This window comes from Xenopus laevis, chromosome 9_10L (genome assembly GCF_017654675.1).
Source record: "Xenopus laevis strain J_2021 chromosome 9_10L, Xenopus_laevis_v10.1, whole genome shotgun sequence".
Taxonomy (NCBI): domain Eukaryota; kingdom Metazoa; phylum Chordata; class Amphibia; order Anura; family Pipidae; genus Xenopus; species Xenopus laevis.
Window position 1 is genome coordinate 125,943,478 of NC_054387.1, and position 24,220 is coordinate 125,967,697.

The 24,220-nt window shown below is 37.3% G+C and overlaps 4 protein-coding genes across 4 annotated transcripts; 2 read left to right on the forward strand and 2 right to left on the reverse strand.

The window, feature by feature from the left end:
• Window positions 1–1,093: 1,093 nt before the first annotated feature.
• On the forward strand, window positions 1,094–1,975 carry LOC108701925 (putative taste receptor type 2 member 33). Its single transcript, XM_018236935.1, has one exon. The coding sequence runs from the start codon at window positions 1,094–1,096 to the stop codon at window positions 1,973–1,975; it is 882 nt and encodes a 293-aa protein (XP_018092424.1).
• A 4,341-nt stretch (window positions 1,976–6,316) lies between these two features.
• Window positions 6,317–7,201, forward strand: LOC108702073 (taste receptor type 2 member 30). The gene has a single exon (XM_018237072.1). It carries the CDS (start codon window positions 6,317–6,319, stop codon window positions 7,199–7,201), a length of 885 nt encoding a protein of 294 aa, XP_018092561.1.
• Window positions 7,202–10,910: 3,709 nt separating this feature from the next.
• On the reverse strand, window positions 10,911–11,795 carry LOC108702074 (putative taste receptor type 2 member 33). The gene has a single exon (XM_018237073.1). The coding sequence runs from the start codon at window positions 11,793–11,795 to the stop codon at window positions 10,911–10,913; it is 885 nt and encodes a 294-aa protein (XP_018092562.1).
• Window positions 11,796–18,075: 6,280 nt separating this feature from the next.
• LOC108701926 (taste receptor type 2 member 40) lies at window positions 18,076–18,984 on the reverse strand. Its single transcript, XM_018236936.1, has one exon. The coding sequence runs from the start codon at window positions 18,982–18,984 to the stop codon at window positions 18,076–18,078; it is 909 nt and encodes a 302-aa protein (XP_018092425.1).
• Window positions 18,985–24,220: the final 5,236 nt, after the last annotated feature.

Sequence of the window (24,220 nt, forward strand, 5' to 3'; positions counted from 1 at the left end):
GTCGTGGTTTCAAAAACTTCTAAAACCAAAAAATTCAACCTTTAATAAATAGGCCTGTAAACAGATTATAATAGCAATAACTTCTATTGGAGGATAATGGTTCATTCTAAGGGACAAGGAAAGTACAACTATCATGCCCCCCTAACTATTTGGCAAAGAATAGGAGCCATTATTGTCTGGGCCAGTAATGACCTAGATACTGCTAAGATTGGGCTCAGCATTGGTAACCAGAAATAATAAGACCTTGATAAAACCTGGAGGTACAATAAGGGGCATATTTATCAAGGGTCAAATTTCGCTTTGAAAAAACATCAAAATTTGAATTCAAAAAGACCAACCAAAATTGAGTCAAAGTTTTTTTGGTCAAATAGGTCCATTTTAGATCGAATAGGTCCGTATTCGGCCGAATTCGACTCGCACGAATCAAAGGAATAGGGCATTTGATCGATGGGATTCCCCCAAAAAACTTTGATTTTTAAAAGTTCACCATTTGACTCCAAATAGGTTATAGGAGGTCCCTCATAGGCTAAAACATAAATTCGGCAGGTTTTAGATGGCGAATGTTCGAAGTCGAATTTTTAAAGAGACAATACATGATAAATTTCGATATTCTAATTTTTTTCCAATTTGAATCGAATTTGGACTATTCCCTAGTCAAAGTACACAAAAAATAGCTGGAAATTCGATTTTTTTTCATTCAAAAATTGACCTCAACCTTTGATAAATCTGCCCCTTAGATTCCTGCCTTTGTTAATTTACATTTTACATGTATTAATGACAGCTTAGATAGAAAAAGACACTGTAAGTTATTTGACAATAAGCTAAACTCAATACAAAATATACATTTTTATTTTATTTTTACTAAGTCCAGGTTTTCTGATCTAAGCGTTGAAACCTAATTTGATAGGTAAAGCAGACAAGTATCAGATATTATAGAGTCCCGTCATATCTCCTTGTTGTATAACATAGGCCCGGCAAGTCAAGGAAATCAGATGGTAAAATTATTTGCATCAGTTCCATTTATATCTTAATTCTCTGATCTGCGCCTGATCATATCAGCAGAACTTGGTTGGAAATATTGAGTAACTAGAAAATGCTGTCAAAATTCCACCAGATTCTCGCCTTTGCACTTTTTATAACATGGACTTGTGGAACCGTCCTAAATTCATCCATTGTAGCTGTGTATGTCAGTGACTGGAAGAAGGGATTGAAGCTTGGTGCCTGCGATCAAATCATTCTCACCATGGGCTGCAACAATCTACTCATGCAGAGCTTTTTAACATTTGAGCTGATGGTCCTGACTTATCAGTTGTACGGTCTGTTTACCAAAGACATACTCCTAAGTTCTTTCTTCTTTGGATTTAACATGGCATTGTCTCTCTCATTGTGGCTCACTGCCTGGCTCAGCAGCTACTACTATTTGCGACTGGTCAACTTCTCCAATAGATTCTTCATTCGATTAAAACGAGGAATTTCCACTGTGGTTGTCTACTGCCTTCTGGGAACGGTGGTTGGTTTGTTCCTCGTTCACATGCCCGTTATTTGGACAATGCACATAATAAGAGACCAAAATATAACAAAAATTAATAGTATCTTTAATGATAAAATACCTTTTTTATTTAACTTCACATTTTCTTGCTACCTTCCAACTAGTATGACGTCCTTCTGTATTGTACTCACTCTGATGTCTCTTCTGAAACATATTCATAAGATGAAGCAGAATACTTCTGAGTTCTGGAATCCTCAGCTGAAGAACCATGTAAAAGCTTGCAGGACAATGCTACTTCTTTTCGCCGCAAACTTGATATTATTTCTGGCTATTTTTGTTTCCTCCCTACAATATAACACAGGAACTATTGGGAACTATGTAATTTGGTTTATTATGATATCAAATCCCTCGAGTCAAGCCATAATTCTCCTGTTTGGGAACTCCAGGTTAGCAACTGCCTGGTCAAAGTTCTTGTCTTTTCAGTAAAAGGGACATAGGAGTGAATTTTTTTACTTTTGTACAATAATAATAATTATGTTAAGGTTATTGGTTCTACGACACTGGTGTAAGCATATTTTACAGTTATCCTTTAGTGTATAATAGCTATATGAACCTATGAGAACTTTGCTTCTATGATGTGATTATTGCATGGGCTTTAACACAGATCTTCAAAAAAGGTGAAATGTTATTAGATGTATAACTGATAAAAATTGGTGATATTATTAAAACTGGTAGTTTAAAGAAGTTTCTAAAATGTGTCTTTGATTCCTTGTTACTTAACCAGTTGTTATGAATGAATTATTTTGTGATATGGAAAATAAACCATCTTTTCAATGTTGCTTTGTTCCATTTGTTATAATGAAGCTATTTGCTATAATACTACGGGGTAATGAAGTTATGACAGAGATATGTAACAGATGACACATTGAACATTATACATGATGGAGAATCTAATATTGGGTTTATTGAAGAAGGTGTTCTCTGGTCAGTCAATACTTTACTTCCTGTAGGTGCACTGGATGTAGCAAGCAAGAGTTCTATGCAACCTGAAAGAATCGTACACAGCGATATTGCGTCCAGTTCAACTCACGCATTGCCCACACAATGGTCCATGAATTCTGGGGAAAAAACTGTGTATTGTGGGGGAAATACAGTGCCCAAATTTGAACCTTGCCACATGTGTCAGGGCAAATGGATGCTCAATATCTTCCAGGTTAGCAAATAGCTCATGCTAAATAATTAGCACTGCTGTAAGATTATTGTCTTTTATAGAGCAATTTATTATGTCAAGACAAATTCCATTGTGAATACACCTACAACCTCAGGCTCAGTAATTACGTTGTGGCCATACTCAAAATGCAGCATCTAACTGATGTGGTATAATACATCACATATAGATATTTTTAAATACTCTTACAACCTTTGATGTTGGTTGGAACCCAAACAAGCTTTGCCAAACAGTGTAGATAGTAACAGAACCCTGTGCAGTAGAACCTACATAAGAATCCTGACCGTTACCAAAAGAAAATTGCCATAACAATAACTTGAAAGACCTTCCATAATCCAGCTAATGTGATACAATATCTGTCCAGATTTCAAGCCCTCATCCTTCTTGTGTGCATATTATTACTAGCTCAAAGGCTCTTTAGGTCTAAAATAAGTAACATGACTTTTTCTCACTGAATTTCTGCTTCCTCCTGTACCTACATCAACACTTGATTTTCTTCATTTCAAAACACGTAACAAATTGCAGGACATTGTCGCTACCTATCTGATCGTTAAAAATGACTCTTGTACTTCTTATTCCAGTTCTAGGTATAGGTCCAGGTATAGAATATTCATTCTCTGTTTCAATAGCACCATAAAACCATCAGATTATAACATCAATATATATATATAATATCAATATTTGTTTATGCCCCCCTTTGTGAAGTGTCGTTCTAATAAAAGTAATACCTTCATAAAGCATCCTGTGCATGCACCAAATTTTATGGCTACAATGTCACCCTATTCATTTAGGGACAGATTAATCATCGAATTTCAAATAAATGTGAATTTTTGTTTAACTCTAAAAAGTTCGAATTCCCAACTCGAATGGAAGGTTAATAAAACTTCTAATAATGACAAAATTTATTTAAAAAATAATTGAAAAAATGCATAAAAATGTCTTACTTGAACCAATAAATGTATTTTTTTAAATTTGTCACATTGGTGTGTAGGCAGCCATCTCAGGTCATTTTGCTTCGTCATGTGCTTTCAGAAAAAGCCAGGTCTTGGACTTTTTACTTGGCAATGCTGGGGTCTGGTTGCTGTTATCTGGTTTCCTTCATGTTGTTGTGCTGATGGGCTGCTGGGGGGAAAGGGGGGGGGGTGATATCACTTCTACTTGCAGTACAGCAGTAAATAAAGACTGAAGTTTATCAGAGCACAAGTCACATGACTGGGGTCACCTGGGAAAATGACAACCTGTCTAGCCCTTGTTAGATGAATTTATACTATCCCTTTTACACATCATCCCAATGTCTAGGCTTAAGTCACTGCACCTTCTTTGAGAGAAAGCAGAATACATTTGAAAGCAGTGACATTGCTCAGTCTCAGTGAATGACTTCTTCCTCTTGGACCTTTCACATCATGTCATGAATCTACCGTTCAGTGCCCTCATTTATAAACTTAGGGCACTATTGTTACTCACAGCTTCATTCTGACAATTCCTGTTGAAATGATACTGCCAGTTATCAATCTAGGTACAGTATATTTATTTCCATTTTCAAGTGTCAATATACAAGATTCCCTTTTTTGTTCTTTTGCTGCATCTTCTAAACTCAAAATGAAAAATAATGTCTGTGATGAATAATAATAATAATTAGAAGGGCATGTTGTTTGACCCCTAAAATGTTCTTGCATCTTTTTCCAAAACATTCTCAACATGATAAGATTTAATAATCAAGGGCTCAGAACTTTTTGCAGCCCCCACCCATATTGGAATTATATAGTGGACAAACCAGTGTACCCCAGGGGGCAGTTCCTCCTTGATATTAAACAATGTAGGTGTGAGGAGAGGGAATTTATTGTTATTCCTGCAGGGGCTGAGTAAACTACATGTGAATCTTCTAGCTAGGACCATTTTCTGATGAGACATTGGGCTGCACAGTGGCTGGGACAGGACACCCCTCATTGGCACTGTCATGGACCCTCCCATAGCTGCAGCAGGAAGACTTTTTCCAATAATTTATTGGATTCCCCGCCACAAAGAGAGCTTTGAACTTCTGGGAACATGCAAGGGTTTTCAAAGGTACTGTTATTGTGCAGATTTCCTAAAGGACCTCTCTGTGAAATTGAAATACTAAAAAGAAATGAGGATTGTAGACTGTACCTTATTCTGTGAATTGATTTTTAAAGAGACTCTATCCCTGGTGCATTGGGACTGTATGGAAGGAACTTTTTAGTAGGAACTGCCTGCCCCAAGGGAGAAATATATAGTGTTGGGAATTATTTTACAGGCCTACGCTACTTACTTTATGGGTCTCAGATGGTATTGTACTGTTTTTTCTCTTGCCTTTAAGCCCTTGTGCAGAAGAACTTTTGTGTAAACCCTGTACATTTTGGATTTCTCCAATTTGTATACGTTTCTGACTGGTGGCATTACTGGTGTTACAATTTCTCTTAGTATTATAAGAGAAAGTTATGAAAATGTCAAACTGACCTCTGTCTTTTGTCAAAAATGATTTTTATGTTCTGACACGGGAACATATCAAGAAAATAATCAAAATATGAAGTAATATTGAGATATCAAGACAACTTTTTTACTCAACATATTGTGTTTGTAGCTTTAGTAATCCCCTAGAGACCATTGTCATATTGCCTAATTCAGCTGTTCTACAACAGATGCATGTCGATTTAGAAATCAGAAATAGCCCCAACATAGAATCTCCTAAAACTTAATTGGGGATTATTATAATAAATGGTTGATGTCCATGTGTCCTTTTTTTTTAAAACTCAGAAACTAAATTGACTACTTAATTTAAAAAAAAGTTAAATACCATTTACATAGCATTTTTACACCCTAAATCATCATTCCAAGATACAATGGACTTGCTTTCATTGTACTGCATCTTTGTATATATGAAGGATCTATAACTTCCAACAGAAATATCTTCTGTTGGAAGATCATTCCCTGTTTTAAAGGGGTAAGAACAATGTTACCCCCCCCCCAACAGTTTAACCAAGAATAGGAGACGGAGGCAGTTATGTGCTAATGTACCTTAACTCAGAGAAGTGGGTTCTACACATTCAATCAGTTCTTTCCCTGCCCTACCTCGAGTTCAACTATGTATTTAGTTTTAGGGTTGATAATTTAAACTAGGATCCTTTATATACATGTAGAGTTTATAAAAGTTATTGCCCATATTTGAGTTTATCCCCCATTTTAAAGCTGGAAAGAGTCAGGAGAAAATTGAAATAATTACAAAACTATAAAAAAAACTATAAAACTATAAAAAATAAATAATGAAGACCAATTGAAAAGTTACTTAGAAATGGCAATTTCATAACATACTAAAAGTTAAATGAAAGGTGAACCACCCCTTTAAACAATGAAGGCTACTTTGATAGGCAAAGCAGACAAGTATCAGATATTATAAGAAGTCCAGTTATAGATACGTGTTCTCTAAAATAGAACTATGCCAAGTAAACCAGGTGCTAGAATTATTTGCATTTTCCATTGGGTTGGTTCTAGCTATATCTTATGTGTCTGATAAGCTTCTGATCATACCTGTTACACTCAGTTGGAAGAAATAGCTCTCTTTTGTAAAATAGAATCACTGGAAAATGCTGTCAGAATTTGACTTGATTTTTGCCATCATTCTTGTCATATCATGGATATGTGGGACCGTCCTAAACTCATCCATTGTAGCTGTGTATCTCAGCACCTGGAAGAAAGGATTGAACCTTGGTGCCTGTGATCAAATCATTCTCACCATGGGCTGCACCAATCTACTCATGCAGTGGTTATTAACATTACATCTGATGTTCGTGTCTTATCAAATATACAGTCTACTTGCCAACAAATTAATTTATGGTGTTGTCTCCTTTGTATTACAGTTTTCCGTCTGTCTCTCATTTTGGCTCACTGCCTGGCTTACAGGCTACTACTGTGTGCGACTGGTCAACTTCTCCAATAGATTCTTCATTCAATTAAAAAGAGGAATTTCCAGTGTGGTTGTATACTGCCTACTGGGAACAGTGTTTATTTCCTTTGTTATTAATTTGCCTGTTATTTGGACAACGTACATAATAACTGAACAGAATCTAACAACAACTATCATGTTTGATAATAATGCTGCAGTTATTTCATTATATGCCACTTTTATTTGCTTCCTTCCAACTATAATAACTTCCTTTGGTATTGGCCTCAGTCTGTTGTCCCTTCTAACACATGTCCATAAGATGAAGCAGAATTCTTCTCAGTTCTGGAATCCTCAGCTGAAATGCCATGTAAAAGCTTGCAGGACAATGCTACTTCTTTTGACTGTGAACTTGATATACTTTCTTGCTATTTATATAGCCTTTGAGCTAAGAGAAAAGACTGGAAATATTGGGCAACATGTAATCTGGTATATTATGTTGTCAAATCCCTCTCTTAAAGCCATAATTCTTCTTTTTGGAAACTCCCAGTTAGCAAATGCCTGGTCAAAGGTCTTGTTTTCTCAGTAATGGGGTCATAGGAATGGCATTTGCCCTACTATAGAATAATTATTATGGTCTGCTGAGCAATTTACTAGAAAATATCCTTTTTTTTTCCAACTGTAGCTGAATTATCACTAACTACAACTGCCAGTCTAAAGTGTCAGTGGGAATAAAATCTTGATATTAGAATAATGATAAGAAAATAATTCATAAATAAGGTTATTTAAGGAGATAATTGATTAACTAATAATCCACGATTATTCATTAATAATATATTTCTACTGCTGGCTTCTATAGGCTACTAATGTAATTGGTTATTATGTTAATGTCACGTAAGAAGTAAATTGAATATGTGGTCCATGAGGTGAACAGAAAATTCTCTGTTGGGTTCTCACAGATGATGAAGTACAGTATGTTGTATCTATATGTACGAAACCTCATGACTTAAGATAAGCTTAAGATAATTTACCAGTTGTTTTGCATGAATTATTTTGTGTGGATTCTTCTTTGTGTCAGTCTTACTTTGTCCTTTTCCCTATTTTGTGTGTGTTCCTAAGATGACAGAATGTAAAAAGATGATAAAATTGTTGATTTAATCAGAACATTTTAAAAATGATCTTTGTCATATTTACTAATTTACTAATTATTACTATGAATTAGGTATGAATGACTTTTGAATTTGTTCAAATCGACAATAAAGCAGCTTTTCATTTATGCCTATTTGAGTTTTGCTTCGTTTCATAATTATATATAAGGTATACTCTATAGTTCACTCAACACAACTAATGTGAATCAATATAATAATAATAATAATAGTAATTGCTGATTGTAAGGAACGCTTACCCTGGTGGTCTAGTGGCCGTGTAGTTGTTGTCCCCTTCGTTGCCGGTTTTCCTATGGCGCTCACTTCTGGGTTTTACGTGACACATGATGATGTTATTGCGCCTTGGTGCAAAATTCAAAGGCATTTAAAGAGGCTTTGAATGAAAACTCATTATCCGTTGTTAGGTCTAACTTGTTTAGTTCCTTGGTGTATAATTCTACTTGTGTATTCTGGTTGTGACCCTTGCCTGCCTGCCTGACTATTCTGAACTCTGCAATCCTGACCCTTGCCTGCCTGACTATCCTTTGAACTGACCCAGCCTGTCTGACCACGCTATTCCATTTGATCCTTCTGAGTTGTGTTGCCTTCTGTCCTAAATCTTTGTTAAACAATCGTTCCCTTTTGCTCATCCAGAACTCTTGCTTGGCTTCTCTCTTATTAAGACCTGGTGGCATCTGAGTAGTGGAGGGCTCCTCCTGAGGCCAAAGGCGGCTGCTACAGGCGGAAGATTGAGCCGTAACCAGGAAGCCTAGCACTTGTCCTGGTTTAGGGTGCCGATCATGACACTGCTGAATGCTGAATTGCACAAACTCATATCAATATTATGGACATGTTGTGTCTGTTAAGCTACTAAAAATGTCCTCCCCTTTAAACAAAACAGGGATTGTTTGTCCATATATTGCAATATATTTAAGTTGGCCAAATACGTCAAAGAGGTGTGGTGGAGGATAACACTGGAAACCTTGTGTAACTGATATCATTTGACATTATAAATGAGGACATTTGGACATTCTTGCTACTTATAATTCCATGCTGATCTTAGAAAATTTTGCTTGCATCTTGGCTACCTGTCATCAATCTAGGTATAGAATATTGATTCTTTTTTTTAATTGTGTCACAAAACTTGGTGCCACTTTCCAAATTATGGATAGCCTCTTATCGGAAAATACCAGGTCCCAAGCATTCTGGATAACAGGTGTATGTGTTTTGTGATTCTATTCATACTACATATGATAATCAGGAGCAGTTGCGCACGCTGCACGGAGCCCGAGCAGATGCGCCAAGCAGATCTTCCATAGGCGTACCTAGACTTCTCTGTCTCATCTCCCGGGCCCACCCAGAACAGCTCATCCCAAATTGTCATCACTTGGCGCCTGCCGAGGCCTGTTCTGTGCCTTTATCTCCTACATCCCGATGATTCCACGGAAGCCCAATGTACCACTACTGCCAGGGTGTCTTCTTTCTTCATCGAGAATCTGCTGGGCACCGAATCCAACAAGGAGGAGTAGAAGCCGCATGCTGTCAGTAGAACAGCCAGGGAGGAGAAATCAAATGCCGCAGGATGGATGGTCGCCCTGTCGCCTTTATTGAAGAGGAGGGGAAGTGGAGTTTCTGTAAGTTATTTCTTAATAAAGGCTTTGCTATTTTGAAGTTTAATTTGTCTTGGTGGGTTTTTTTTCGTTGAATAGTAACGAAAAAATGTGTTGATGTTACTGGTACTGGTTTTGATAAGAGAGGAGCCAAGCAAGAGTTCTGGAAGAGCAAAAGGGCACAATTGTTTACAAAGGATTTAGGACGGAAGGCAACACTACTCAGAAGGATCAAACTGAATAGCGTGGTCAGACAGGCCGGGTCAGTACAGGCAGAGTTCACAGGATAGTCAGACAGGCTAGGATCAGGATTGCAAAGTTCAGAATAGTCAGGCAGGCAAGGGTCAAAACCAGAATACACAAGTAGAATTCACAAGGAATAAACACCCAGGAATTAAACAAGGTAGACCGAACAATGGGCAATGAGTTTTCATTCAAAGTCCCTTTAAATAACTTTGAATTTTGTGCCAAGGAACGATGACATCATCACGCCGTCACGTAAAACCTTGAAATGTATGCCGCACATGCCATAGGACAACCGGCAATGAAGGGGAGAACAATCACGGCAGCAGGTGTCCTCGCCGGCCAGTAGACAACCAGGGTAAGCGTTGCTTATAAGTAGCAATTACTATTTTTATTATTATTATTATTATTATATTGATTCACATTAGTTGTGTTGAGTGTACTATAGAGTATACCTTATATATAACGAATGACACAAAGCAAAACTCAAATAGGCATAAATGAAAAGCTGGTTAATTGTCAATATGAAAAAAATCAAGTCATTCATACCAAATTCATAGTAATAATTAGTAAATTAGTGAATATGACAAAGAAAATGTTTAATTCTGATTAAATCAACAATTTTATCATCATTTTACATTCTGTCATCCTAGGAATACACACAAAATAGGGAAAAAGTAAGACTTACACAAAGAAGAATCCACACAAAATAATTCATGCACAACAACTGGTACATTATTTTAAGCTAACAAAGTGATGAGGTTTCGTACATATAGATACAACATACTGTACTTCATCATCTGTAAGAACCCTACAGAGAATTTTCTGTTCCTCCTCATGGACCACATATTCAGTTTACTTCTTATGTGACATTGAAAAATTAGCCAATTACACTAGCAGCCTATAGAAGCCAGCAGTAGAAATATATCGAAGGCAAGAAGAGATGGTTCCACACTCCGAAATATTTTAAATTCCAAATCTTTATTAGTCTGTAGTTAAAAAAGACATGTTACAGAACGTTGCTTGATGCGTTTCAGGTGCAGCCGCTCTTAATCATAAGCAGTAGAAATATATCATTAATGAATAATCGTGGATTATTAGTTAATCAATTATCTCCTTAAATAACCTGATTTATGAACTATGTTTATTCCATTTTCTAATACCTATATTTTATTCCCACTGACACTTTAGCAGTTGTAGTTAGTGATAATTCAGATACAGTTGGAAAAAAAGGTATTTTCTAGTAAATTGACCATAATAATTATTCTATAGTAGGGCAAATGCCATTCATATGACCCAATTACTGAGAAAACAAGACCTTTGACCAGGCATTTGCTAACCTGGAGTTTCCAAACAGAAGAATTATGGCTTTAAGAGAGGGATTTGACAACATAATATACCAGATTACATGTTGCCCAATAGTTCCAGTCTTTTCTCTTAGCTCAAAGGCTATATAAATAGTAAGAAAGAATATCAAGTTCAAAGTCAAAAGAAGTAGCATTGTCCTGCAAGCTTTTACATGGCTTTTCAGTTGAGGATTCCAGAACTGAGAAGAATTCTGCTTCATCTTATGGACATGTGTTAGAAGGGACATCAAACTGAGGCCAATACCAAAGGAAGTTATTATAGTTGGAAGGAAGCAAGTAAAAGTGGCATATAATGAAATAACTGCAGCATTATTATCAAACATGATAGTTGTTGTTAGATTTTGTTCAGTTATTATGTGCGTTGTCCAAATAACAGGCAAATTAATAACAAAGGAAATAAACACTGTTCCCAGTAGGCAGTATACAACCACACTGGAAATTCCTCTTTTTAATTGAATGAAGAATCTATTGGTGAAGTTGACCAGTCGCACACAGTAGTAGCCTGTAAGCCAGGCAGTGAGCCAAAATGAGAGAGAGATGGAAAACTCTAACATAAAGGAGATAAGACCAAAAATTAATTTGTTGGCAAGTAGACTGTATATTTGATAAGACACGAACATCAGATGCAATGTTAATAACCACTGCATGAGTAGATTGGTGCAGCCCATGGTGAGAATGATTTGATCACAGGCACCAAGGTTCAATCCTTTCTTCCAGTCACTGAGATACACAGCTACAATGGATGAGTTTAGGACGGTCCCACATATCCATGATATGACAAGAATGATGGCAAAAATCAAGTCAAATTCTGACAGCATTTTCCAGTGATTCTATTTTACAATAGAGAGCTATTTCTTCTAACTGAGTGTAACAGGTATGATCAGAAGCTTATCAGACACATAAGATATAGCTAGAACCAACCCAATGGAAAATGCAAATCATTCTAGCATCTGGTTTACATGGCATAGTTCTATTTTAGAGAACACGTATATATTACTGGACTTCTTATAATATCTGATACTTGTCTGCTTTGCCTATCAAAGTAGCCTTCATTGTTTAAAGGAGTGGTTCACCTTTCATTTAACTTTTAGATGTTATGTCATTTCTAAGTAACTTTTCAATTGGTCCTCATTATTTATTTTTTATAGTTTTGTAATTCTTTCCCTTTTCTTAAGACTCTTTCCAGCTTTTAAATGGGGGTCATGGACCCCCATCTAAAAAAAACAAAACAAATGCAACAATACATATGTAGGGAATTTGTGCAAACTCTTTGCTCTTATCCCTGTAAGGGCAGAAACCCAGATCCTGTGTCTGTGTGCTTTAAGCTGTTACCTAGCAACCAGCTATTCAGTGCAGTAGGAAGTGACACAGCAGTTAGTGAGTGGCTGGCAGGAAGAGGAAGTCACAGAGACTGGCAAAAGAAGAGAGCCTGGCATAGAGAGCCGCATGGTGGACAGAGAAAGAGGCCAGAGAGCTGCTGGTGGGCCCAGAGAGCTGAGAGGCTGCACCAAAAACATTCATTTGGATCGGGCTGGCACAGGGAAGCCACATACTGTGAGAACAAGAAAGAGAAAGAACTGACCCATGTATTTGCACCCTCCCATCAAAGCTTGTCCACAAGCTCGTATTTATACACCATTAAAACTTAACTTTTATTACTGATAAATAAGATAAAAAAGTCCAGTGATCATTAAAACATGGTTAGGACCGGGGAGACGGATTAACTTGGGGTGGTGGGCTGGTGGTACGGATAAGTGGTAAATGTATACTAGTGGAGGTCACCCCAAAAGACTCTGTTTAAACACTATTAAGTAATAAATATGGGGGTAATTGGGGTAGTAGACTACATACAATGTTATACAACACAAATCGCCCCCTTAGAAGCACATAACCCAAAGGGTCACTGGGCCTAAATTGGTGGGGTTGTGCAAGTCGCTCACTTAGTTAGCACCCCAGATGTGTACTACATTAGTATGGGTAGAAGTGCTGCTAATCGTTGGAGAGGCAGGCTTGGTAAATCCCAGAGTTTGCGTCTCTATTGGAACAACCCCCGCTGTGCAGCCCTTGGTCAGCCAACCCCTTCAACCACAGCACAACCCTCCCAATTGGCGGATATCTGCTTTGATATGAGCGTTGAAGCTTCCACCTGAAGCAGTACCTTGTAAACCAACACCGTCTCCCACAGGGTAGCCCCCCCCAAATTGGCAAAGCTGCCTTAAGTTACAATTGGCAAGAATTGCCTAAAGTGACAATTGGCAAAAGCTGCCTTAAATTATGAGAAGGTGGCAGTTGCAGAGAGTTGTAGTTGCAGGTTGCGTACTGCTATGCAGAGAGTTGTAGTTGCAAGTTGCATACTGCTATGCGAAATTAGTGGGAAATGCATGTAAAAACCACTTACATACCAACCCCTTCACCCACCACACCATGCCCTCCCAGTAAACGGTGTCAGCCCCTTATTTTTGTCCGTTCCGGCGCCCTGCCCAACCAATTTTAAAATTAATAGAGTGCGTGACGCATGTTTCACCCATATCTAAGGCCAGATACTGTGCCTGGAAAGACAGAGAGTGTGAAAGGAATACAGATTGGAGGAACAACCAGCAGGAGATTCCTATCTGAGCATCCAAAGGGCCTGGTAGTTGCACTGTATGACTGAATGTGCTGGATTCACCTGAAGAGAGATCTAAAGAGGATTTATGTGAGTATCCTGTTTAAAGTACCCTAAAGAGTGCTGAAGATAAACAGACTGTTTACATTAAAGGACATGAAAGGACTTTGCCTTGTTAGTTAGCTAGACAGATTGCACTAGCAAGTTGGTTAGTGAGGCCCTATTGCCACCGGTTAGGAGTGCTGCATGTACTAATTGGCAATTTATTTTAGATAAACCGTTATTCAGTTTAACCAATACTGTTTGTGTTATTACTGTATTCCTAGTGGGGCCACCCGTAGGTGCATTCCTGGATCCCACTAGGTGGAGGCACTGTGCTAGTAAGTACCAGGTACCCAGTCTCTCCCAATACCACTGCAGAGTGGCTCAGGTTTGTCCCGTGCCATCAGGTAAGTGCCACACGTGGAGTGTAACACCGACAAAGGGGTGTCGAAAGGGTTACACATACTTCATTATTATTGCATATTATTGCAACTTTGTATTATTAACAAACAAGGGAAATTCTTAATGAATCAGATAAAATTGAGCATAGGACTGGCCAGATATGGGATGACATTGACGTAGTTGGCCAGCTTAAATATATTGCAATATATGGACAAACAATCCCTGTTTTGTTTAAAGGGTAAGGCATTTTTTAGTAGCAGTATGCACAAAATGTCTCTGTCTTAAATATATTGATAATAGGTTGAGTGCAGAGGACTCTTGTATTTGTCTATATATACATATATATAGATAGATAGATATGTATACAGAGATATATATATATATAGAGAGAGAGAAAGAGAAAAAGAGAGAGAGAGTTTTTTAACAATAACACATTTTTATAAATACTCACAGCTTAAGAGAGATATGTGTAACAGTTACAGTATCTTAAAGGATTAGAGAATTAATATTATAAGCACATCTTGTTCCCAGCCCACTAAGCAAGTTTCTTAACCTGGCACTTATACATCTTCCAGGTTTTAGCCAGGTTTTCAAGGTAACAATGCTAAACTCACATTAGGGCAATGACTTTAATACATTTAATATGTATATAAAGGATCCTTTCTTAAATAATCCACCCAAAAACTAAAGAAAGAGTTGAGGTAGGGAAGGGATAGAACTCATAAACTCAAATATGGGCATGAACTTTTATAAACTCTACATTTAAGGATCCTAGCTTAAATTATCAACCAAAGTACTAAATAGATAGTTGAACAGGAGGTAGGGCAGGGAGAGAACTGATTGAATTTGTAGAACCCACTTCCACACCCACAAGTATCGAAAACATAACTGCCTCTGTCTCCTATTCTTGATCAAACTGTTGACGGGGGTGACACTGTTCTTACCCCTTTATAACAGGGAACTGTCTTCCAACAGAAGATATTTCCTCTACCTGTTTAAATTATAAATCCTTCATATGTACAAAGATACAATGAAAGCAAGTCCATTGTATCTTGGAATGATGGTGTACGGTGTAAAAATGCAAATGTAAAGTGTGTTTAACTTATTTTTTTTTTATTAATTAGTCAATTTAGTTTCTGAATTTAAAAAAAGACACATAAACATCAACCATTTATTATAATAATCCCCAATGAAGTTTTACGAGATTCTATGTTGGGGCTATTTTTGATTTCTAAATCGACATGCATCTGTTGTAGAACAGCTGAATTAGGCAATATTACGATGGTCTTTAGGGGATTACTAAAGCTACAAACACAAACTGTTGAGTTAAAAAGGTGTCTTGATATCTCAATATTACTTTTATTTTCTTGATATGTTCCTGTGTCAGAACATAAAAATCATTTTTGTCAAAAGACAGAGGTCAGTTTAACATTTTCACAACTTTCTCTTAAATACTAGGAGAAATTGTAACACCAGTAATGTCACCAGTCAGAAACTTATACAAAATAAATAGGACAGAAGCGGCATTTAACTTATATAAACACTATAATAAATTTTGAGGAGCACATTGCTGCAGAGGCTTAGACTAACCTCAAAAAGCTTTTTAAGTATATTAATAGCAAAAAGATTCAGGTTGTTGCTGGTTTAAATACTGGAACCAATCATAGGATATGGAGATCAAAGGCAAACAGCAGAATACCTGCTCATCAGTGATTTATTGTGCGTCCACACGACACTGTTTCGGGCAGCAAGAGCCCTTTTTAAACCAGTATGGTTTTAGCAGATACAGAAAAGACAAATGTGCTAAATCAGTTTTTTCTTCAGTGTATACAATAGAGAAGTCAGAGTTCTAAGACTCCTCACATAGCTGCACTGTTTCTCAGCTCAATCTAATCAGTGTCTGACTCAGGATATGGTTCATAAAGCTTTAATAAAATTTTATTTAAACAAGGTGCCAGGGCCAGATGGCATACACCCCTGGGTTCTAAGAGAGTTCAGTTTTAGATCAGCCCCTATTTCTGATTTTCTCAGACTCACTTTCGTCTGGCGTGGTGCCTATGGATTAAGGAAAGCTGATGTGATTCCAATATTTAAAAAGGGATTGGGATCTCAGCCTGGCAATTATAGGCCAGTAAGTTTCACATATGTGGTGGGCAAGTTATTTGAAGGCTTGTTAAGGGATCACATTGAAAAATTTGTCCTAGTGAATGGCATCATGAGAAGTAATCAGCATGGCTTTATGAAGGATAGGTCATGTCAGACAAATTTGATTGCTTTTTATGATGAGGGAAGTAAGAGGCTGGACAGTGGGGGGGGAGTAGATGTGATCTATTTAGATTTTGCCAAAGTGTTAGATACAGTGCCCCACAAATGTCTGCTTGTTGTTAGGGTTTAACTACTCCAACTAGCAGTTAGCAGTCTGGGCATCAGAATGGAAGATGAATAGACAAAGATCAAAATGTAACATAGTAAGTTAGGTTGAAAAAAAGACACACATCCATCAAGTTCAACCTTTAAAGTCTATATAAAACCTGTCTAACTGATAGTTAATCCAGAGGAAGACAAAAAAAAAAACATTTGAAGCCTCTACAATTTGCAACTTGTACTAATTAACTAGTTTTAATTAATCAATTACTAGAACACTAACTAGAAAACTGAACCTACACAGTCCATTTGTTTCTTGACTGCCAAGGCCAGTGATCCTTACAACCAGATAGGCAAGATAGGATGGAAAACAATTCAAAAACACATTCAACCTTAATGATAGACAAGTGCTTATAAAAGGCCAATTTTTAAAATACAAAAATTTTATGTAAAGGTGAACATCATCTCTAACCATAGACTTAGTAACATTGTAACATAGTAAGTTAGGTTGAAAAAAGACACACGTCCATCAAGTTCAACCTTTTTTTTATTTTTTTTAACCTGCCTATCTTCCAGTTGATCCAGAGGAAGGCAAAACACCCCATCTGAAGCCTCTCCAATTTGCCTCAGAGGGGGAAAAAATTCCTTCCTGACTCCATGATGACTAGTCCCTGGATCAACTTGTACTATGAGCTATCTTCCATAACCATGTATTCCTTCACTTGCTAAACACCATACAAACCCTTATTATACCTAATCTAATGTTTCTTAAAGCTATCTAATGTATCAGCCAGTACAACTGGTTCAGGGAGAGAGCTAGTTCTGAGCTAGTTAATTGCAAGGTATTGTTTGATTTTAGGGAATAGCAAATCAGAGGGAAAAAACCAACTGTGGGAAAAAAACATAGATAGTTCTTGGAGTATTCTGATAATAGGTTTTGGATAAAAAATCCCAAATCTGTATTACTTAGGAGAACTTGGAAATAAAAGTGAACATAAACAGTATGCTTTGGTCTCAGAAATATTCTCATCCATGGTAATTGCTGTAAATACAGTAGTTAGAAAACCCTCTATAAAAGCCATAGTGGGACAATATGAACTGTTTCAGTTTGCTTGTAAATTTAATTTGAATATTTGATTTTTGGTTTATGGTTTCTTCCACCAACTTCTGTATCAATCTGCCGCTCATGTACTTTTCTATTTGCCATTGATCACTGCTACAATCAATAATGATCTCATTTACATTTAATTACAAACTATACCCAGCCTCACTCCATCAACATTTGTTTAGCTCCCTATACTGGCTGTACAATTTTAAAAGGGTGGAGATAAACACTGGCTTTGCTCCCCATATCAGTTCTTCCTTTTTGTGTCCAATTCATTTCATGCTGTTGTACAACAGTGTGTTCCTATACATCCCACACCAGACACCCACTATTTAATCCTAAAATCAAACCATCCTTTCTAGACTACTTTATTGAATTCCACACATTTCTTCAGAGAAAACCTCTCCTGTGTGGTCTTTGTCAAAATATTTGACCTGTTAATGGTTTTGTCATGTGGCTTTCACGTCACACCTATGGACAATAACATTAAGGCAATGACACAGTTTCCTTTTTAGAATTTTGTTGTTCTGAAGATTTTCTTTGGTTGCTTGAACCTTTTTTTCTTTGTAACATCTAGGTATCAGTTGCTGCAAACAAGGCTTATTTGCTTCAGCTTGTCCTTTAGTTTAGGGTTACTTTTAATTAGAAGGACAGATTGTACTAATGGGAAGCAAAATAAGATGATGTAATTCAGACAATATCCAAAGCTTAGTGGGACAAAGACACCACTAAAATGAAGACTCTGTACCACCAATACGAGTGTGTATAGAAGCAGGAGATGTGTCATCATCCACACAGCACTTTCATGTGCTTTCAGACTGCTAGAAGCACCTATGTTCTTTTCCATTCTTCGCCTGTGCAAATAAAGTGACCCAGCAGTAGAGAAAGTAGTGATTATAATGATCAGCAGAGGTAGAGAAACAGCAATGCATATCAGATCAAAAATGGCGGCATTTGCTTCCGACGTAGTGTTGCCTGAAAAGAAAGATGAACTGTTTTGTGAAGATTGTTTATCGTTGACTAATGGCAACATGGTAAAGAAAGTCCAGCACAAGGAGACCAGTTCTGAGAAGAATATCAACCATGGAACAACGATTCTGATCTTCATCTTAGCCCAAAGAAGGATCCCACAGCTGAAATTGACAATTTTTATAAAGTAGAAGACACAAAGGCAGGCTGTAAGCCAGAACATTGAAATTGTGCTAAAAATGGTCAGCATAAAGATGCCAAACATGGCATAAATCTCATTGTTAATCTGAGGCCACACAAAAAATAAAATCAATGCAGCAGAACAGACCAGGGGAGAATAAATATTTTTGATGCTGAGAGTGATTAATATTTTATCATTGTCACTCATTTTCTGTTTTCTAAAATATCCATGCAGAAGTATTGTTATGATAAATGCATTTATGAATGTTCCAGTAACTGCCTCCAGAATCAGTAAAATAAACCAAAGTGCTAAGCCTATGTTAAAACTGTGGAGATCCATAGGTTGGTTTTAATCAGTTGTATCCCAGGGTCTAAAGGCAAGCTGTTGTAGATCCTCTGCAAGAGAATGTTTCTGGTGCTCTATCCAGCTCTTCTTATACATCCAACTTATATAGAATTTTTTATTCAATTACAAATGCCCTTCCTACCTTATGTATCCGTACCAAGTCTCATCATTTGTATACATGCAAAGCCTAAACAAACGACGAGCACTTACAATGAAAAGGGTTGACACGATCTTAGTATAAAAGTTATGTAAATACTTTGTAAAGAATTCAAAAGCATATATGACAATCCAACTCATTCATTACTGTCAAGCAATTGAAGGGTTAAAGAAAATCGAAATGAAGGCAAAATTGATCAGAGGGTCATCTTAGCACTTTTGCGATTTATATAAATTCCTATTGTTGTCATTTTCCGGATATTAGCAGTTTTTAATGTTGCAATAATTTTCAGCAAGTCATCTGAAAATCAATTCTTTGAGAAAAGAAGTGTGTGATGTTGCTTTGCATAGAAAATTAAGTTCATGTGAAGAGAAGAGTCGTCTCTGGTCTGATCTTGTCGTTACTAAATATATCTATTTCTATCTATTTCTGGTTTAACTAGTGACCCATTCGCCTTTCTGATAATCATTTGTTTACATTTTCCATCTCTTCACTTTCCTTCCCCACCTATTGCTTCTTTCTACTCACTCTCCATCCCCATCTTTTCCTTCCCCTACTGCCTTATTCTGTAATATTTGTAGCATAGGTCTATCAATATCTAGGCAGAAATATTCCCATTTGTAGTTAATTATTACAGTTTATTATAAGTTCTTTTCTTGTCTCTTCACTTTTTTCTTGTCCCACTTTTGCACACTCCACTATATTCTGTCTTGGTTTGTATAAATGTTCTCTAGTACATTGTCATATAATGTAACATCTTTAAACCTGAAGAAGAGATTGTAACATTGTCAACTCGAGACCTTGCATTTTTTATTTGCTCAGTTAGCCAATAAAACGTATCACCTAACTGCACATTTTTGGCATTTTTTTCAATACAGAATAGCACCTTACTACCATGGTCAGTTCCAAGCAGAGCAACCTCACAATATGTAGGTTTTTCACAGTATTAACATTCAGCTGACTGTAGTGAGTAGGCTGAAATGACCAGTGGCTGGAGTTGTTTCAAATCCATTATTTTAGTAATGTAAACCTGCTGATATCTTGAAAACTAGAAAAATAATTCATTTTAATTGCAATAGTGTTTAGTACAGAGCTGTGAGCCAATTTACCTTAATTAAAGAAGGACATTACATTGCGACATATGAATTTTTAACATATGGGGGTTAACCTCTCCTGCTCTATTACATAGTAACATAGTAAGTTACTGTAGGTTGAAAATAGACGCACATCCATCAAATTGAAAATGTATGTCTATATAAAGCCTGCTTAACTGTTAGTTGATCCAGGGAAAGGCCAAAAAACCCTTCTGAAGCCTTTCTAGTTTGCCTCAGAGGAGGAAAAATTCCCTTCCCGAGTCCAAGATGGCAATTGGACCAGTCCCTGAATCAATTTGTACTAAGAGCTATTTCCAATATCTCTGTAATTCCTTACTTTCTAAGAAGCCATCCAACCCCCTTCTTGAAGCTATCTAATCTATCAGCCAGTATGACTTCCACAACTTCAGAGCTCTTACTGTAAAAACCCTTTCTGAATATTGGGATGACCTTGTGTGTGCTGGAAAGACCTACTGGTAAATAAAGAACTTGAGAGATTATTATACAATCCCCTTATATATTTGTACCTAGCTATCATATACCCCTCAAGTGCTTCTTCCCCATACCAAACAACCTCAATTTGCCAATATTTTATCATAACTGAGACTTTCCAAACCGTTTAACAGTTTAGTTGCCCTTTTTGTGTCAGATGTCAAGCCTACTGGCCTGTAATTGCCAGACTGAGATCATAATATTTTTTTTTTTAAATACAAGAATACAAGAATTACAGCAGCTTTCCTCTCATATATAGATAAAATACTATTTGAAACCAAATATGAGACAGTTTAGAAATAGAGGCCTTGCTAATATTGGTTTGTCAGTTCCTGTGGGTATATTCCATGTGACCCTGGTGCACTGTTCCCATTTTGAGTAAAATGTTACATTTTGAGTAAACCGTTATATACCACAAACTGCATCAATCACTGATCTGAGCTATCAGTGCCCATATAGGGTAGGTCTTGAAAATCTGATTTGTCAATTGTATATCCTGAAGAAAACTGGCACATTTGCCTTTTCTGTATCCATTATAACCACATTATTACCATTATATAATGCGTCCACAATGTCAATCTGCATCTTAGTATCTGCAACAATGTGCTCCTCATTTTCAGTCTTTGCTTTATGGATTGCGGTTTTACAACATTTGTTGTAGTGTTTGTTGAGGGAGCTTGGATAAAATGGCAAAGGGTTTTCCAGAGATCCACCTTTTGCCATAACCTTTGTACATTGCATAGGGGAGTAATGCATATCACACTTTGTTATTTTATTTTATTTAGAACTTTTTGTTCTCTCACCTTATTGGCTTTGATGGAGAGGGAGGACTTTCTTTAGGAAATAGCCTCTCCTGCACCTCCCACAGGGAAAAAAGCACCTGGAATTGCAACAGAACTGACCACATGGATGAGTGACAGAAGTGCCCAGTAGAAATGGTCCAGAAAGATAAAGCACTGAATCATCAGTCAGGAATCCAAGTCAAAATGGGCAGAGGGTCAGGGGCAGGCAGCACAGGATCAGAATCGGAGTCAGGCAGAAGTCAACAAAGGGTTCAGCAGACAGAGGAATCAAGAAATCAGGCCGTGCTCTTCAACAGTTCAGGGAATGTAAAAGGCTCAGAGACGCTCTTGTAGGCAATGATCACTTAACAAGGAAACGCAGGCCTTGGCATATGCATGTGTCGCAACACACGTGAAGAAGTGCACCACACACCTATGTCAGTTCCGTCACACACTTGACACCGAAACGCAGGATTCCTGCGGCTGCAGGATCCTAGCACCTTACAATCTGTTATCTACTGTGTATCCTGTGCTTGAATGGCTGCCCCGTGGCTAAATAGCAGCTTGTTTATATAAACTGTTGCTGAAACACACACACCCATTTTACCAGTATAGGGCAAGACTAGATTATATTGTCATTCCATTAAAACATTTTTATTTTTTGATGTTATTGTTCCTTTAAACTGCAGTCCCTTTTATCATATTTCTTCTCTCCAAATGCCCCAATCCAAATACGTCATCTCCTATGTCACAGGCTCTAAACATTTCACTTCATTAGTTTTCATCTTGGTAAATTCATGTACACTCTCCACTCAGTGCTCCTTCTACCTCTGTCACTAGTAGCTCTCTCAAAATGGCAGCTTTATGTCACCTCTTATATGCCAAACTTTGTCACTGAGTGAGTGTGCCAAATGTCATTCAAATACACCCTAACCCTTTTCTTATCATGTCCTAGCCTGTCAGAATCTGCAGGAGTGCAATTTTTCACAGTTCACCATATACGAGCCCCACATTGGCAATGCCAACTAATGTAAGGCCATAGGTAATGTAAAGGTACAGTTGCTCCAAAAACTATAATTTTACCACAATTTACCACAATATAAATCATGCAATTTCCAGGGTAGGACCCTTGCATAATGTTGAAGGTAGAGTGTTGTAGAACTGTTATGGACAGAAATTTGTCCTGAGAGTATCTGTCCCTTCCAAATTGTGGTGAATAAGTTCAGTTAACTGATAAGAAGGAAAGACACTGACACATGCAGTTCAGTATACAAAATGCTTCTTCTGCTTTATTCTAAGGCACACAAAGGTTATATAGGCTAAGTGGGGGTTATGACACCCCCGTAAACTTGCGGTTTTGCTATATAGCTTCAAATGGAAAAGTACAAACTACACAATGGAAAAGTACAAATTAAAAAGTATTTTTATGCGGTTTAATGTAGCAGTCGTCTTCAGGAAACAGGTGCAGAGAGGCATAACCACAACCGTCGTGACCTTCTTAGCACGAGTCTGTTTCTGTGAAGAGGTTCCTCTTGGTTTCATCCTAGCTTGCATTGATATATGGTTTTGCAAACAGCTGAGCAAGGAAATATAGAAAACACACAGTATAACAGTAAAATAGACATTTTAAATGATAGTAAACAGAATAGACTGACCAGTCCACCACAGAACTATATCTCCCAGGTAGAGACACCATATACTAATGAAAAAGTCTTCAAACATATTTGCCCATTGGAGGCTAATGACCAAACTATGGATTGTCAACCCCAGTCCACCCCAGCTTTCTGTCTTCTCAAGTGGAATCTAACTGGGACAGCATATACCGCTAGGTTTGTACACTTGTATCCCTATTCTTGGGTAGTACACCCAGGACAATAATCCTTGTATCTCTCCTTGTTGGAGCTCAGGCTGTTCACTAGCTACCCTACGCCTATCTCTCACTCCTTGAGTGAGCTATTAAAGTTCTCCACTAATCCTAATTTTATCTAGGCTACAATCTTCTCCCTCCTGCCCCCCCAGGTGGAATCTACAAAAAAAAAGAGACAGAACAATATCAGCTTCTATCATATATTCTTTAAAAAAAAATGATCTCTCCTGACCAACTATGAAACTACTACACCATACTTTGACACTGCTATTTAGGACTCAAACTTAGCTGTCTGTAAAATTGAAGGGACTGCTTATGTATATATAACAGATTTTTTTTGCCCCGATACTTAATGGTATCCTAATATGTATACCATAATAATATGGAGACCATAGTTATAATTACAGCTATTCTTAGGACCACAAAGACAGAAGTGTGAATTGAACAGATTAATATCTTTAGGGGTAGATTTATCAAAATCCAGAATGCTTGCTTATTTAAGAAAAAAACACAGCAAAATATTCCCAGGCATACTTTTTCGTGGAGAAAAAATTGCATGTGGCATCCTTGCAACACGATCTTGACAAACTGGCAATCTGGGCAGCTAAGTGGCAAATGAGATTCAATGTTGATAAATATAAAGTCATGCATCTGGGATGTAAAAAATAAGCCACTTATACCCTTAATGGGACTGTACTAGGCAAATCCATTATGGAAAAGGACCTTGGAGTCTTTGTAGATGATAAACTTGTCTGTAGCAAGCAATGCCAGTCAGCAGCATCAAGGGCAAATAAGGTCTTGAGCTGTATTAAAAGGGGCATAGAGTCAAGGGAGGAGG

Excerpts from the sequence above, each read along its gene's own strand:
- LOC108701925 (XM_018236935.1), top strand. The coding sequence starts at position 1,094 with ATGCTGTCAAAATTCCACCAGATTCTCGCCTTTGCACTTTTTATAACA.
- LOC108701926 (XM_018236936.1), bottom strand. The coding sequence starts at position 18,984 with ATGGATCTCCACAGTTTTAACATAGGCTTAGCACTTTGGTTTATTTTA.
- LOC108702073 (XM_018237072.1), top strand. The coding sequence starts at position 6,317 with ATGCTGTCAGAATTTGACTTGATTTTTGCCATCATTCTTGTCATATCA.
- LOC108702074 (XM_018237073.1), bottom strand. The coding sequence starts at position 11,795 with ATGCTGTCAGAATTTGACTTGATTTTTGCCATCATTCTTGTCATATCA.